The 17113-nt window shown below is 35.4% G+C and overlaps 1 protein-coding gene across 9 annotated transcripts in view; it reads right to left on the bottom strand.

The window, feature by feature from the left end:
• Window positions 1-17113, bottom strand: part of fmnl2a (formin-like 2a) — a 75395-nt gene that overhangs the window by 24908 nt on the left and 33374 nt on the right. For all 9 annotated transcript variants that reach the window (XM_015358728.2, XM_015358723.2, XM_006636461.3 and 6 more), the window contains exons 2-6: window positions 15193-15276; window positions 10990-11070; window positions 7602-7678; window positions 4748-4831; window positions 2655-2807 (exon numbers count right to left, since the gene is read on the bottom strand). In XM_015358728.2, coding sequence (XP_015214214.2) covers window positions 2655-2807; window positions 4748-4831; window positions 7602-7678; window positions 10990-11070; window positions 15193-15276 — 479 coding nt within the window. The remainder of the gene's footprint in view (window positions 1-2654; window positions 2808-4747; window positions 4832-7601; window positions 7679-10989; window positions 11071-15192; window positions 15277-17113) is intronic.

Raw genomic sequence — 17113 nt, 5'->3', positions numbered from 1 at the left:
AAATAGGATTAGCATACTGGTCATGTTCAGATTCCGCAACCACCTTCAACAACCAGACATCCTCACTGCGCCTACTCTTTGTTTTCATAACTCTAAAACCTTAGGTATTCTGAAACATGTCATAACACACATACACTATGTAGGCTCACTTACTTTTCCTCCTTTCTGATCATCATAGTGAGTCAGACGGTCCTATTAAGGTATGAATGTCTTTCATGTAGAAGTATAAAAAAAGAATAACTCACAGAGACACTTTCAGGTGACAGAATTGGAACATTGCTTCCGACATTAGTACAAATGCTTTAAATTTGTCCTTCTACAGTGTACTAAAACAATTTAAATACGTGTGTAAACGACATAAGGAACTAGTATGTCTTTTTTGCATCAGAAGGACTTTTCTTGAATCAACTTTTCTGATTAATTATGAGGAGGGATGAGTAATGCTTGGCTGCATTATTCATTTAGCTACAAGTCAAAAAAATTCAGACGTGCTGTAACTAGCACCTATAACCTGAATCTATCCTGAATTTGGAAATAAAGTATACAAGTTACAATATCTGGGTGTGTATGCTGATTTTCATAATACCTCAAGCTATATTTTTATTCTTGGTCTACCTGGCTGCAGTACTAGAAATCTTATGTATAAAACATAGAAGCACACAAGTTTAACTACAATATCTTCCCAGGTTTTGTGTGACTTGTAATAAGTTAGACTTGATGCCAAACCTCCCACAGGTCCCATAATAACATTTTCAAATTCAAGAGCAGGCAGGATGGCGAGTTTCTTAAGCGGATGAACAGCACAGAATTAGCACAGTAATACAGACACCACCAAGATCCACTAGGGCTCTGGTTTACAGTATACCTAGTCTTGCACGTGGTATACTTTACATTTGTGTTTCATCTCACACTTTTTCAAAACAAACCGTGAATAACCCTTTTGTGGTCATATTTTATTTTGTGTTTCTTGACTGAAGAGTATAATGTAAAGAAAAATACTGTTTATAAATGTGTTAAAAGTTAATTCCTCTGTTTCCAATGTTTCATTTATTATTGTAGAATTGGAAATGTCTATTTCAAAGCCAAAAGCACATTATCAGTCTGCTGATTGGTTAATTAAGTGCTTTGGAAGTAAAGGCATGGAAGAAAAGGAAAGTTAGGAAGAAACATATTCGATAAGAACCCCCAGTAAGACCTTTTCTTCAACGTATTTGAGCTAAGAAAATAAGGGAAGATTGGGAAAATTAGCTTGCATGGCTTCATAGTATTTTTTCATGTCCAATACACAGAAGACCCAGATACATTGGTACATGTTTTGGAGAGATACATGCCCTTAGAAGTCAAACTGCAGATTAAACTGGCTATGATAAGAAGGGAATATACAGGAAAGGAAGGAAATGCACATACACACAAATATCTAATTTTCCTTGAAGCAGTCCATTTCTATGCACAGCATTATCTGACTAAAGTCTTCTAAAAAACAGAGAACCTAGCAGATTAAAGAAAAGAAATACAATAAATCTGAATCCAAGCAGGAAAAAGCATATTTTAAGGGGTAAGCGTATGTGTGTCTTTCTAACTAAAGCTATTTATACAGGATTCAAATAAGCTGTAGTGAAATCAGAACCTGCCTTCTCCTGATGCTGGGTAGACAGAGGGCAAAGCTAAGGAAAAATACAGCAACAGGCGTAATGGTTAACAAAAGGACACTAAAAAGTGAATTCTTTTCAGTTTTGATTGGCTTTTATGCCTTACCAACTAGGTGCAGTTGACAATAGAAAGGAAAAATCCAACAAAAAACAAATGCTGAAAGAAGTTAGAAATGTAAAAATTTCAACAGCATCTAATTTTGCCCCTACCAACACAAACACAAAGACAAGAAACACTTACAATTCTGTAAGTTCTACAAACACCAGAAAGCATTTTCTATAACTAGTTATTTTTCCAGAGCTATAAAAGATGTAAAATCAGCTTGTTCTCTGTTTTGTTCAATATTATTAAGACGGTAAGAGGGAAAAAAGTATTGTCCATAGAATTTCCCAACAGCACCTAACTACCACCCACATTGTTAATTCTCTGTAAGAACTTAAGTCAAGCTATGCACACTATTGTAAGAAATGTAAACTGCGGACCAGGATCTCATTAAAATGACACCTGAGAAAAATAATACAATGGATTCATAACTGGATGACTTTTTTTCCTTAAGATCAATTAATCGTGGTAGTGCTCTAATCCAAAAGTAATGACCAAAGTTTTAAAGCATGAAAAGGATTTACTCCACACGTGTTCTCTCCTTTTCCAAGTTATACAGTACATTTAATAAGGCAAAATATGTATCACTAGGAAGGATTACCTAGAACATACAAGAAGATTGGACATTAAAGCAATATTTTTGTTAATGTCTCTTTTTTGTGATGTAAAAATCCCATAAAGTAAACCCTTAATCAAAATATATGAAGGAATTAATGGATAAAACCTTCCCCACATATGCCAAACTCCACCCTTCCTACATTTTTTTAATGATTCTAATCCTTTTAAAGAATGAAACACCCTCATGACTTACAAAAGGCTCATAAACACTCATGTGTGATGCAGAGCAGCCCCGTATATTTTGTGACTGAAGAAAGGAAGTTTGTTGTGAGTCAGACGCCTACCTTAGTGTTGAATGCCTGCTGGACCGGGAGATACTGTTTCCAACTGGGGAAGGCAAGTTACTTCCTCTGTGCAAGTCCTCAATAGATCTGCTCCAGGGCTTGGACTTGTCCACCGAGTGCTCCACATTGTTCTCCAAGCTATCAAAGTCAAACCTGGGGGGAAAGTCATGGAATGAAGTGTCCACATTCACTCAGGCTATACAATGAGCTCTACTGTTCAGTGCAGTTTCAGAAACCACTGTTGTTATCACACAGTAAAATATGCATTACTGTTCGGCCCAGATTCATTAACCCGAGTTAAAAGTAAAATGCAACATTCAGGTACATTCTATAGGTTCTTATAGGTCCTAGAAAAATCAGCTATTTTTTTTTGTAAATTTCATACATGTTATATTTCATTAAAACATTTAACATACTGTATTAGTTAAAACAAATATAAAGAAAGCAATGAACATTTAATGTAGTGTCTCAATATTCAGCAATAAACTAAAACGGAATCTCTGCTTCTGGAAGGCAGCCTGGAGTCAACATGAAACATCCCAAAGAGGCAAATTTTCTTTGCCCTGAAACAAACGTTTCACTCAGATTCTTAAGCTAAAATCCCTATGTTACAGGCAGAGTGTAATTCTGGGAGTGGATGAAGCATCCTCTGCTTTTTTTTTCTTTTTTTTCAGTTCAAGACTATAGTTCTGTGCCTGAAAATGAATAAGCCTCAGTGATGAGATCTATGAGTTTTATTTTTTTAAAATTAAAACTAATAACGACAAACAGGGCATCGGGATGGCACATTGATCAGCATTTCTGCCTCACAGCACCAGTGCACTGGGTTCAATTCTGGACATGGAGTGCTATCTCCACCATATTTGTATCTTTTTCCCGTGTTTACATTGGTTTCCACTGGGAGCGCCGGTTTCCTCCCACAGCCCAAAGACATGTTGCGAGGTAGATTGGCTTTTGGGAATATTTGTATTATGTGAGTGTGTGTCTGCCCTGTGATGGACTGGTGCTCTGTTCAGGGTGTACCCTGCCTGTGTCTTTCTTGCCGGGATAGGCTCTGGCTCCCACCGGTCCTGTACTGGTTTAAGTGGTTATAAGATGCAAGGATGAATGGTATTACATAAAAAAACATGAAACATGTAACAAGTAACAAATTCATTCGATTTCTGTTTAGAACAAAAAAAAGGTCAGAATCCAAAGTGGAGATGAGATTACATGGACTGTTTCTCATGGGCATGTTTTCAACTGGCCATCATTTATGATGAAATATTAACTATTGAAAAGATGTACTGCTGCTCTGGGACAGAAATTTAGAAAGAAAAACAATGCAACATATTGGTTATTTTTTGCTGATCGTAATCAGACTAAACTTATATAGTTTATTCTAATGTTGTATAAAAACTGTCTTCTTTGCCTTCAGTAGAGGAGAAAAAAGCTCTTTCTGGTTAATGCCTTTTATATCAGCAAACAGGAAATGAAGAATTTAGCTCACATTGCCCAGACTCAGGAGTATGGTTTACATATTGGAAATATCCTTGAGAGGAACACTAATGTTCACCAAAGAAATCTGGAACTTGTCCAACCTGGGAAGTAATTCCTTGTTTGCATGTGCAAAAAGCACATTATATTTCTCAATTTAGAAACATTGTGAAGGAGGAAAGCCATTTAAATCAACAAAACAATTCCCTCAATGTATACGTTTATTTAAAGGGGGAGGCGTTACAGGAAGAAAATTGAGAATTTAAACTCTAGGCTATGCAACTCAAAAGAAGTGGTTCCTATCACACTTACTAAAGTGGCATCCCATGACAAAATCAATCATTCAGAAACCAAGTGACCTAGAAGCTAGACACAGCATTATAGCTCACTAAATATCAAATTTGTGATTTTGGTATTCTTGATAATATACTATCATGTATATTATTGAAGTCGTATAAAACAATACAAGCAAAGAAATCATTCTATTCAATAGAGCACAACCCCGCTGGGACCGGTTTGCTGTAAAACAAAAGAATAGAACTTTAATGCTGACTGCAAAAGACTGCGTTGACATATATTGTAATGAACCCCACATTATGTACCAATTAATGACTTACGTGACAGCATACTGTGCAAAAGAAAGATATTCCACCAGGACATCCAGGCCCTTGTTCTCTTCATTTAAGAATTCTCTGACCCACCTGCGAATGGAAAATAAGAATGAAGAAAAGAAAAAATACTAACCCTAAGCAACATAAAACAAACAAAACAGGTACTGCTTTTGGTCTATGGGCTTTATCACCCTTTCCTCAGGTTATCTTTAAGTTAGAAAATCCTTTTAAAGGATTATGATTTCTTGACTCTTCTGGAACAGAAAATCACATCACATTTGTGATGACAAAATCCCTGGAGCTGAAATAAACAATCACATGCAGAGTTCTCAGGAACATAAAGGACTAGCACTCCCTTCTTTAAATACCAGTCCCTGTTTTTATTCTAAGGCCACTGGTTGAGCAAAATGTTTTGGTACACTGTCTGACATTAAACCATTTATGATACTGAAAACAGTAAAGAGAAATATTTGATTTTGCAATATCACTAGTTATGCATTGGGTACTAGACAATGAAGGACTAAAGAAAAAAGTTTTCTCATGATTTACAGACCTAATAATTTTTCTAGAAAAGACCATGCAAAATGTTCAACTCCCACGAGAACAAAATGCAGTCCTAATTCTTTAGAACAGTCACTGGCAGGAGGCACTAGCAACAGAATCAAGGATTGTGCCTCAGTATCTCAGTATGGCAACAATTCTAGGCTTGGAGACCCCTTTCTTGATTGGCTAGGAAAGGGTGACTAAATCACATCTCTTACAAGTCAGAGTGGAATTGTGATAAATGCAGGACATGCTTCAAAGATATTTTGTGATACATATATGAAAGCTTTCTGGACGGTCACAGACTTTTCATTCACTGCTCAAAAGGATAATGATAATAGCCGTTAAAATACAGATAAACAGTCACAATAATTTTGAATGCTTGTTTTTAAGGGGACTTAAGTAAATGACATTTCATTAGATTTACTGTATATTAATTTTGAGAAAGATATTTTGGATACAATCCTACCATCGTAACAACATATTCCAAGTGTACATCTTCCCATAGGCAATAACGAGGAGAGCAGATAAAAATAAACAACATTACATATTTAAAATAAGCCAAAGTAACTCTAAAACCATGATAATCTCATCTTCTTCTGGCAAGTTAGATCATACAATGACTTTCCTATCCCTTTTCTAATAAGTGTGACATGATGGGAGAACACAGAAACCTTTAATTTTCTATTAGAAAACATATGAAGAATTATTGTGAAATGGTTATATAATTAAAGCATAAAACAGGCCAAAATAAACGTACTACCAGAATGAGCAAAAAAGAAAATAGCTCAGTATACTGCTGTTGTTATGAATATTTATTACCTAGTGATACGAAACAATATAAAAAAGTGCATTTGGTGCAGAGGACTACAGAAGATGAGGAGCTTGTGTTATTGTACAACAGGCAGAAGAACACTCAACACTGTGTAAAAATGTTGTGCAAGCAGAATGGACATGAGTTGGAAGCAGCATAATGCTGTAATGATGTAAGATTTGGACATACCTCAATGCTGACATACAGAGCTGGCTGAACAACAGGCAAATTAAGCCTGCTTCAGTGTTAGTCAAAGAATAATGCTGTATTACAATAACAAAAGATCAACTGATTTAAAAACAATAATAATTCAAATTTTCAGTATTTTTTACTACTTGAATTAAAAGGGCTTTGGTTGCATCAAACATCTTAATTTGTTCTTTAAAACTGTTGAAGGGCAATGTTTGAGGGGACTGTTTAACAGCTGACCAGTCACTATTGTCTATTAAGGATTCTAATATTTGTAAATAAACACAGCTGGTTTATTTTTGACTTAATGCTAAGCCCACATCCTCTCTTGGGGTGTAAATGGAAAAGTTTGGTGATACAAAGAACATCCACAGTAAGTGGTTTGGCTGGGAGTGTGGTAGCAATTCAAGGAGGAGTATCCTGGTTGTAAAATGTAGAAGACACAATAATGACTGCACTTACCTTGATGTCCATCGTGAGTTTTAACATGTTCAGATCTCTTGACCTAACTGGACTTGAGCGTGTGCATAGCTTATAGCTTGTAATTTGTGATTACAATTTCCAATATTGTGTACAGCTGCCACATGAATAAAAAAGAAGCTTCTTTTCGGAATTCGCATAGAGGGTGTATGTGCCAAAAGCAACACTTACGCCCACACTGAAGAATTATAACATCTGCCAGTATTATTTATTATTATTCCAGTACACCAAAGACAGAAAATTATGAAACTGAAATATCACATCCAGAACATTAATGCAAGAAGGAACTTCATAGAGCTTTTTTATTTACCTCTTTTAAAGTGCTAAGTGAGGACACGTTGTTGTTGATCTTCAGTAAATCAAGACCAATCAGTCAAGATAATCAGTTCTATTATTGTTCTACATTAATCATGTAGCTGCATCCTCTTCTATCAGATTGTATTAAAAGCCCCACCTACTCTTTAAAATGCATATTGTTCAGCAGTGAGCAAATTAAAATGTTCTACATCAACATAAGCCCTCAAGGTATTAAATACAGTAATGCAAACTTGTTTGTGAGTTATAATATAAACAGGACATTTTTTTAAATGCGCCAACTTGAAACTAAAAACCACAAGCGTCTATAGACCGGGGATATTCTGAAGAAAAGACCTTGAGAAGTCCTAATGTAACTGCCATGCATTTAGAGAAAAAATACTTTATGATACTTAGCATTAAAATGACAATATGGGACAATATGTAACATAGCTTTACCTTTAGGCAAATACACTTGGAAAGCAAGATTTCAAGATCTTTTAGATTTACATCTAGAAAGTGCTTATACTGTATACTCACCCAATATGATTCGTTCTTAATGAAATTTCCAGTTCTCTAAGGACTTGAGTTGACTCCTGCACTCTTCTTCTGAATTTCTGCGTAAGAAATGAGAGAATATTCTTCTTTTATCTGTTTCATAAATAAATCTAATAAAGTATTGTATTCAGTAATGAGATTTCTCTAGCTTTGTGTTCTAGTTTTCTTAAATAATCCATTCAGAGTCAGGGCAATATTCTGTCTTTTCAACCGCTCTGTTAGCATGAACTAAGCTCCAATAAAAATGAAACAGAGACTAGTGTCCTAAGTCTTTAATTTTCCTCTATATTATAGTAATGAATCATTAAATCTATTTTCTACCAAAATGTGTTATTGAAAAGCATTTGTTAACGGAGATTGATGTAATTGGTGTAATTGGTTGATGTAATTGGTTAATGAAGTATATTTTTTTTCTACAAAAGCATGTGACTTTTTGCTTGTTATATTAAGAACATTTTAAAAATGTAAAGGCTGAACGTTTTTTTCACCAGTTTCATCAAATTGGATTTTATAACTTTGCTTTAAAATGTCAAATAGCTTTTTCTTAAATTTAAGTGAAAAAAAAAACGTTATGCTAACCTGCACTACAGTGCTTTCACTGAATTAATATATTAATTATGAGCTTCTATTATCATTGTGCAATTAATTTCAAAGACAAATTCTGTATATTCAATCTCCATCTGTATTCCCCGTTTCTCTGCTTCTTTGTTTTATGTAGGTGTTGCTTTTCTTTCCTCGCTCACAGAATTAAATCAATTAACTGAGGCCTCTGCTTAAGGATGTGATATTTTAAAGACAGGTCCTCCCTTTCAGTCCTGTTAGCTGCTCCCATGGTAACCAAAGCTGTGACCACAGCATATGGTAATCCATTAGTAAGCTGAATCATCCTCTGCCCGAGTGTGTATTAATTACATAACAGTCTGGTGGGGGAGTCAGGGGGCAGGGGGGGTTTAGTTACATTGTTATTCTTAGAAAGCCAAAACCCAAACAAAGAAACTGGTTACAGGACAACTGAGAACTGGCTTTAATTTTTTAAATGGTGTACAGATTACTTTTTTGGAGGATGAGCAATCACATCCGTTTATTTGAAGGTAAATGTATGTTATTTTCATCTTTGTTGTTCTTCTTATTGTACTGCTTTTGCTTTCACTGAAATGAGCACAACTCGCTACATTGAAATTTACCACAGAACCGACAGAATTTCCTTTGCTTTGCCCTAGCAACGGCAGGAAAGCAGGAGGGAAAATAATGTCTCTAAAGCAAAAATATAAATTTCCCCAGAAGGACTGTGAGAACACTACATTCACTCATTCTATATTTCGGTCTAAATAAAAAGGGAAGGGCATTTCTGAATACATTTCCCTTTAGTTTTGTAATGTTTTGGCATATATGTATAAGAAACCTCTTGCTTTTCATTAAAATAGTTTTTTTTCCAAAGCATCTGTAGAGGTCATATGTTAGCATAGTTGCACATGTTCTGTCCCACATTACTCACAACTCTTTACTAAGTACTAACAGCTGCTGTGAAGAGCACTTTAAACAGGGGTCATCCTGAAAACAAATCAATAGCCCAGGCATTCTTCAGGGTTTTTTTTTCTGGAATGAGCCTTTTCCTTCTCTTTTACGAATAGGCTCGAGTGCTGAAGGAATGTGCTAGCCTGCATATGTAAAAAGGAGGGAATGACCTAGAGCTATTTCACAGAAGCACAAAGTAGCAATTGTTTGAGGCTAAAGAAAAGGGGGCTGAACAGGAATGTAAAACCATAACTCTCACTATCGGTCCAGCTACTGATCTCCATCAGCAACATTAAATCCTTTTTAGGAAAGCTGCATATTTTACACAAGGTGAAGCCTTGCTGAGACACCACAACTAAGAAACTAAGAGGAAAACACAGATCTGCACAGCTGTACAGTTAAGTAAAACACACCAGATGGACTACTGTATTAAAATAGTCACTAGCTGCTCATTTCCATTTAACAAAATATTTGTATGTGATTTAACATCAATTAGCTTACATTTGTATTGATGTGAACTAAAGAAAAACCTCACCAGTGAAAAAAGCTTCTAATACAGAACATCTAGTGTTTTCTAAATCATTACATCTCAGCAGTGTGAGCTGTTTGGCGTGAAACGCACGCCTGACCCCTCTCCGCATTTGATGCAGATCCTCCCACTTTGGAATTCTGCCTTTCAGTCCTCTGTTCAGTTTTGTTTCTGTGTGACAATGTGTACTTCAACAAATCCTGAAACATACTGAGTGCAGAATGGCAGTGCTTCTGATTTATCTTTCAATCTCTCTTCTTCAACTATGGGCATTCAAGATTCAAGAACATATAGCATGTCAATCTTCTAAAGTAAATCTAACAATCTGTTATATAATCACTACAAATTGATCTAAGAAGATTACAGGATTATGAAGTTAAAAAAAACATCAGTGAAGGTGCAAAACACACTGGCTATAGTTAGGAACACACATTTAAAGTGTCTTAGCTACAGGTCTGTCCGTTTCAGATTCCTACTATTCTGATACAACACTTCAGTGAAATCTTGCAAAGGACACCTGGAGTGTCAAATTCTTAGTTTGTGTTGCTACATTTCAACAGTAAGGCTTTCACCAGAACTTCACAGAAGTTAAAACAGTCAGACTGAAAACAGCTGGACATTAAAGAAAAGTCTTTAAAAAATTCAACAAATATTTAAATCTTTAACAGTTCTGACAGTATTCCTTGCAGGCAACTGAATCGCATCCAAAATAGGGTAGTTATCTACAGCAAAAACTATTAACAGTTTGAAGTATTATTTTAAGATGAGCCCAGATTAAATTAAGGTAGTCCAACCACAGTCCTGGAGGGCTGCTAGGCCTGCAGGCATTCCTTCTAACTCAGCTCCTAACCTGCTCCCAGCTAAATTGGACCACTTTACCAGCTTCTCCGAGCTCTTCAAGTAAGGCTATCTTAAAGAAATCTAGAGAACCTGCAGACACACCAGTCCTCCAGGACCCTGGCTTAAGCAATACTGCAATAATTCATTTTCACAAATAAAATGTACTATTAAAGGTTAAAAGAAAATGAATCAAAAGAAAAAAAAATATTCTACAGAAATGAAAAAAAAAGGATAATTGTTCTGTAATTTTGCCAGGCTAATATCTTCAAAGACATTTGCATCAGTCCTTGAAATAGTGCATTTTCACAACAGCGTTGCTCTTTATTTTTTAAAAATAATAGTGTATTGCGCATTTTAAAAGGAAACTTTCTTTACTGGTGATAGGAAATCCTGTCTTGAAGGGGTTAAGGGAAGGAAGAGTCCACTGCTTTGGAAACGTCGCCAATGTGGAATCTAAAGCACTAACTCAAACAATAGTGGGCTTACCTTCCTGGTGACAGCTGGGTCAAGATAACCCTTTAATTTCTGGATATATGTGTGAGGAGGATTCTTCACTTGAAATCTTTCCTGGAAAAGAGATTAAAATTAAAAATATTAATATGTAAAATGTAAACAACTTGCATACTTTAAACTTGAACAAACATCAGAGCTGCACCATACATGAGCAAGGCATCTGGATACTCCGATCAATACTGAATTAACCATTCACCACTAAAATACTAGTTTGGAATCTTTAATTTATATATTAAAGTTTGGGTAACAGAAAGTGATATGGGTTCAGAGTATTTCTGGAGAGTTCTTGCATCTTTTTTTTAAATGACAACAAAGGAATGATGAAGACTATTTTAAAAAGTGATCTGGCAGTGCCACACACCATTTTTCACTCTGTAAATCCCTTGAATGACCTCCCTTGACAGGAGGTGTGATATGCCTCTCACTGACAAAACTGCAGGTTTGAGACAACATACAAGTCTTACAAGTGTCTGTTGCCTGGCAAGCCAAGGACCACCTGGCCGACTCAAACCCACCCAGGCTTGGCACTGTTTGGACAGTTGTATTTTGCCACTGAAGGAATCCCAGTCACAGTGGAATAATGACACAACCCAGGCCCCAAACACAAACATGTGGCGTTTGGATTAGTGTTCAGCATGTGCTCATACAGTGTTTTTACTGTATACTTTTTCAACGAACATTCTGACTCTTCCTAGCACTTTGGCAAAACTTTGGCTCTTCATAACACCTTCTATAACGCCAACTCTGTTAATGCATGAGCTTCATTAAGTTTAATTACTCAGCATGGAGAAAACAAGCAGCACTGTAACTCTCTAAATTCGCTGTCCTGCTTGGATTAGTATCCACAGTTACCATTAAACGGTCAATTCAATGCTATATCCTTTTTATGAAGATAAGAATCCCAGATCACTGCAGATATTTATCAGTTTTTCTTTTGCAGTTTAATAAACAAGCTGTTCATTTCGGGAGCACTTACAGATCTGCATAAAAAAACTACTTAAGCAATAACAAATACAAAAAAAATGTGGGCTAACTCGTCTTGTCTCATCCTATTGTCATTCCATATGTTACCAACTCCAACAAATAAAAAAAAAAGTGCTGTGTGAGGCACAGAGCTTAAAATCACTGTCATCGACTGCTGTTGATGTTGCAATTATGCGCTCCATCAACTCTCAAAAGCACTGTACACATAATCCTGATTTATGGTAGCTGCAATCAACCTCACTTTACTGCCCTGTAAAGTTCTCCATGAGGAATCAGCGGTGACAGCAGGTTTTAAGGTCATTTCTTTTGGAGCCTCACGTATTCATATTAATGAGATTAACATGTTGTTGAAGAACTGGAAGAAAGATCTTTCAGGACTGTATTGTATTCCAGAAAAAAGTGGGCAACAGCAAAGAAAAATTTGAAAGAGTAGGTTAGTATAAAAATGACACTGTTTCTTTAATCCACTGATGCCCAAGTGTGTCTGTTTTAATAACAGGAATAGATAATGGCAAAGGGAAGGAAACTTACATTCCTGTATAGAGAAACTCAGGATTTTCACTATTTTGTGACCGTTAAACAGGATGTACGTAAGAGATCTGTGCAGCATACAGAATAAATCAATTGAAATAAACAACTCAGAGCTAATGATATATCACATTGGGTAAATCAATTAATACTTTATTAGTATCATGCCCTTCAATAAGTTACAGCTCAAATACTCTTGGTGTTCTTTTTATCTCATATGAGATTTCCGTCAGAAATATTACAGAGGTGTCCCTCTGGATGTGACTTATTCAGTCTCAATCAGATGCTGACAAACTGGTCTGTGCCTCTACAGTAGGTTCCCTTGAATGAGTTACTGTATTGCACTGTTTTTGGTGCTTCTAAATGCACTACAACAGACTTCTACAAAAATGTGCCTTAACCGTGCCAATTAAAAACACGTTTCTTCAGGGTAGCATTTCCAAACTTTAAAAACAGAAACGCTATTTTATATTCTTCCTGTCCCTCACTATATACTTTCTACCTATGCTCTGATGATTTGCTGCCTCCACAGTAAAACACTCTTGATGTGTCATAACTTGAGAGGCACTGTATAAAATGAAAATAAATAATAAAATAAAATCATACAGTTGCTAATTCTACTTTTTCTGCTTCTTGATAGGTTTTGAGAAAGAAGAGTTAAAGCCTGATTATGTAACGGTCAGCGCCAAGAGATTTCTGCCACATCCATAGCTTGCAGATAAAAGTGTTACATTTGAATATCATCCTATTAATTAGGAATCATCTAAATTCCAGAGAAAATCCCACAGCTCCTTGGAGGCTATGCTTTAGTGCAGAAGAAGAGAAAGTTCAAAGAGAGGAAAAAACACAAAACTCTTCAGGATATTCAAACACAGCATTGCGGACTTCGTATTTTCACTCATTACTATAATGGTTATCATAAACATGGCATCTCTACATATCTGTATACATTTCTTATAGCATTATCAGTTCTTCTGCACCCTAATTCACACATTAACTCACTTTGTGTCAGCCTATTGAAATTTTAGTACAGCAGCAAATTTCCATTTAAAAGAGACCCATCCACAAAAAAAACATATGCTAAACACATTCTTTCTTAAGAGTGAGCCTAATCTAAAATTGAACTGCGATCACTAAAGCAGTCAAGAGAAAACCAAGAAGCCAAAGGCATTTTTAAATCCCTTTCTGAGGGATTTGAGAGAAGTCTTTTTTAGAATAGCTGCATTAGTCATCCAAGCCACTCTATTAGTCAGACTCTTTCAAGGAGCATCTTTTTCTATCGGTTCAGAAGCAAATTATTTATTACTTCTGATGTATTAATTCATTTTATGCATTTTACACATGGCTTTGCTTCAATGTATAACAATTGCTTTTAATATTGTTTGTATTGTAGCTTCTCCCCTTTGACAATCTTTTATATTTTCATAGAATCTTTCATATTTAATAAGTCATTAGATTTCCTAAAAGATCCAGAGAGAAATATTTTGTAAGTGAACATGTTTTTGTCAACTATAGCTGAGCAATCATATCCATTCTTTATGCCATAGTTACCATAGTTACATAAGACGTTCTGTACAGCTTTTAGCAGTATATAGAAAGCATATATAGAGTAACTACACAAACCAACCTATAAAGGTCTCCTGATCAGACTTATTATTAGCCACAACACTGCAACTAGGGAACATAACACACTGAATATGAACTGCAGCAGAAACGAAAGAAAGATTCAGGAGATAGGTAGCACATATGACTGGCAGACGTCTATCAATACCGACCTTACAAAAATGGAAAAACAAATGTTAAATCCCACTGTGAAAGGCTATGAATTATTGTTTTTATTTCCATTTATATAGCTGCCCTTAGAATGGGAATAGTTCTTAAAATATTTTAAAGATGTGAAAACGTGAGACTTTTAGAGCTTTTTTCATACTGTATGTTTGTATGAAAAATACCCCTTGAACATAAAACTATAAAAAATTATATATATTTTTTATAATTCTCCTTTACTTCTTGTGTTCAGTGAGGCAGAAAAGGTCCTGGGACAGACCCACAACACTTTCACTGAAGGAAAAACCCAGTATTTCTAATACTACATCTACAATGTTGTACATATATATTTTAATTATTAATGTTAACACAACATGACTTCAAATATCTTGACTGTTCCAGAGAAATAATAATAATTTACAGAATAATAACATTTGGAGACAAAAAAAATTATAACAAAATCAAGAGATCAGAGACAAAAATCTGAGCCTAAAAAGCATTAGGACACAATAGACAAAAAAGAAAAAAGATCAGAAAAAAAAGAATCAGTAGGACAGTAGTAACTTAGGAAAGCAGATTGTCTTCCCACATGGGATATCATTCTGTGATTTATTAGCTATGGAACATGTTTTATTTTCTTTCCTGTTAGGTACAGTATTCAGTTTATCCAGTTTAATTTGGAGTAAAACTCTGCTACAAGTATGACTTAAGATAATGGAAGGTTTAAAACATGAACATGTGATTTATGTAAAAATCAGAAATTAAGAACAAAAGGGTAGAATAATAGATGTAATGATACAATATAAAGTGACATTTGAGACTGTACTGACAGCATAAAGTGACATCTCAAATCTATTTCATTAGGACATCAAACTTTAATACAGGACAAAAACTTACCTGATCACAAATAAGTTCCCATTTCTTTTCATTGTCATATTGGCGCAATAATCGTGCTTTATCTGGAGGAAGGTTCATGGAGTTCTGAAAAAAATGTAAAAAATGCAAGAGTGAGAATTTTCACTTATGCAGTATCTTCAACAATCTATCCATGGTTGAGTAATGGCACAAAAATTACTTCAAGATGTAGACATACAGTAGGTGCCAAGTAGCAGATATTAAACTTGAGGTTCCTTTCTAGTTTTAAAGACAACGGTTAATGACCATCACAACAAATTGCCTTAGTATGCGTCAGAATTACTTTCTCTTCAGGCCAGAAATAACCACAATCGCACTCCACAGTACAGCCTCTAAAGCTACAATACTTTCTTGTGGGATATTGACCAAATTAAGCACCATATTCCCAACTAAGGTCCAACCAATACATCATACAAGTTTAACATGCCTCCACTTCATTTAATACTATTCTCTTAGTTTATCCAAGCATTTTACTGTTTTTTTAACGGTGTTTCACAGTCTAGCACACATATCTTCGGCACATATCACTTGGTACATATTCCACTTCAATATTATCCATCTGATATTTGAATTAATCTTTTTCTTGCTTTGGAGTTATCAGTGTTAAATTTCATTTGCCATGTGTCTGTCTAGTCAAATATTTTGTCTATGCCTTCCTATGTTGCCCACTGTGTTGCTAAAGTATTTGTAGCACCACCTGTTCGTACCATTTACAAATTAGACAAGACACTAGTACGCACTAAAGATCAAAAAACAGCAGTGAAACATGAACCACAGGACAGTGGAAGCTGTTCGGAAGTTCTTAAAACCCAGAACAGCAGACACTTCAGGGTTTTGCGAGCATTGAACAAGCTACTCAGCCATGCTGTTGAAGCCAGATACCCTGGCGTCTTTTACTCTGAGATTAATTAGCGACTATCTACCAAACAAGATTGATAGGTCAAATGGCCCATTTGTAACCTTTCTTAAGTTCTTATGTTATAGCATAGGAAAAGCAATGGTCCTAGATCTGATCCCCATAATATCCTTCTCATAATCTCACTCCAGTCGGTGGTAACCCCTTAAAAGGACACCTTGTTTTCAGTTTTAAGGGCTGTAAACTACTATTTAATGTACTGATTCCGCTGGTCAATACTCCAGTGGACATCCAATCTGCTTAAAGTTGGTTTGTCATGTTTTACTATCTACACACAATGAGACAGACAAGTTACAATGACCATTCATTCTCCTTACCATTGATTCTGCCTCACAATATGGCCTGTAAAGATACTTGAAGTATGTAGCTTAATGTCAGGACAACATTCAACCCTTGCTAGGTTTACTCATCATGAGCTGGTTAAACTTTTACTATGTGAAGAAGCAAAGTCTCCTTTCCCATTACACAATCCATTTCTTATTTCCCATTTACTGGACTAAAGAACATCTGCTTCATGTAACCTTTTCAACCCCCAAAGACCTCAGTTGTGTAGTTCTGACTTTAATCCCCAGAGTAAACTCCACCCGTAAATTCTTTTTTTTAAAAACAATTAGTGCTTGATCACCATCTTTTCCAAAACTGATACGAATTTACAAACTAGTTTACTAAAATGATGATAATATGATTTCAGTTACTGACATTAAGCATGAGCATAAGATTATTTATTTACGACAACTCGAAAGCAACAGAAACAATTCCATTTTGGAAATGTGCTGCACTGCATGAGAAAGAATGAAAGGTGGTACCTTAAGGAAGAAAGCAAAGATCTTGTACAAAACTATGATTCCAATTCTTTATTTTCCAAAAAAAAATGTTATCTCCATTTAACACCATTTGTCATATAAACACTAAATGTATATGCATTTCAACCGATACAAGTACTCTGCAGTAATCAGATTTACCTAATTTTTTTTCTCGTCAAGCAAG

This window comes from Lepisosteus oculatus, chromosome 12, assembly GCF_040954835.1.
Source record: "Lepisosteus oculatus isolate fLepOcu1 chromosome 12, fLepOcu1.hap2, whole genome shotgun sequence".
Lineage (NCBI taxonomy): Eukaryota > Metazoa > Chordata > Actinopteri > Semionotiformes > Lepisosteidae > Lepisosteus > Lepisosteus oculatus.
The sequence above is the reverse complement of the archived record's forward strand: the minus strand, read 5'-3'. Positions and strand labels throughout refer to the sequence as shown.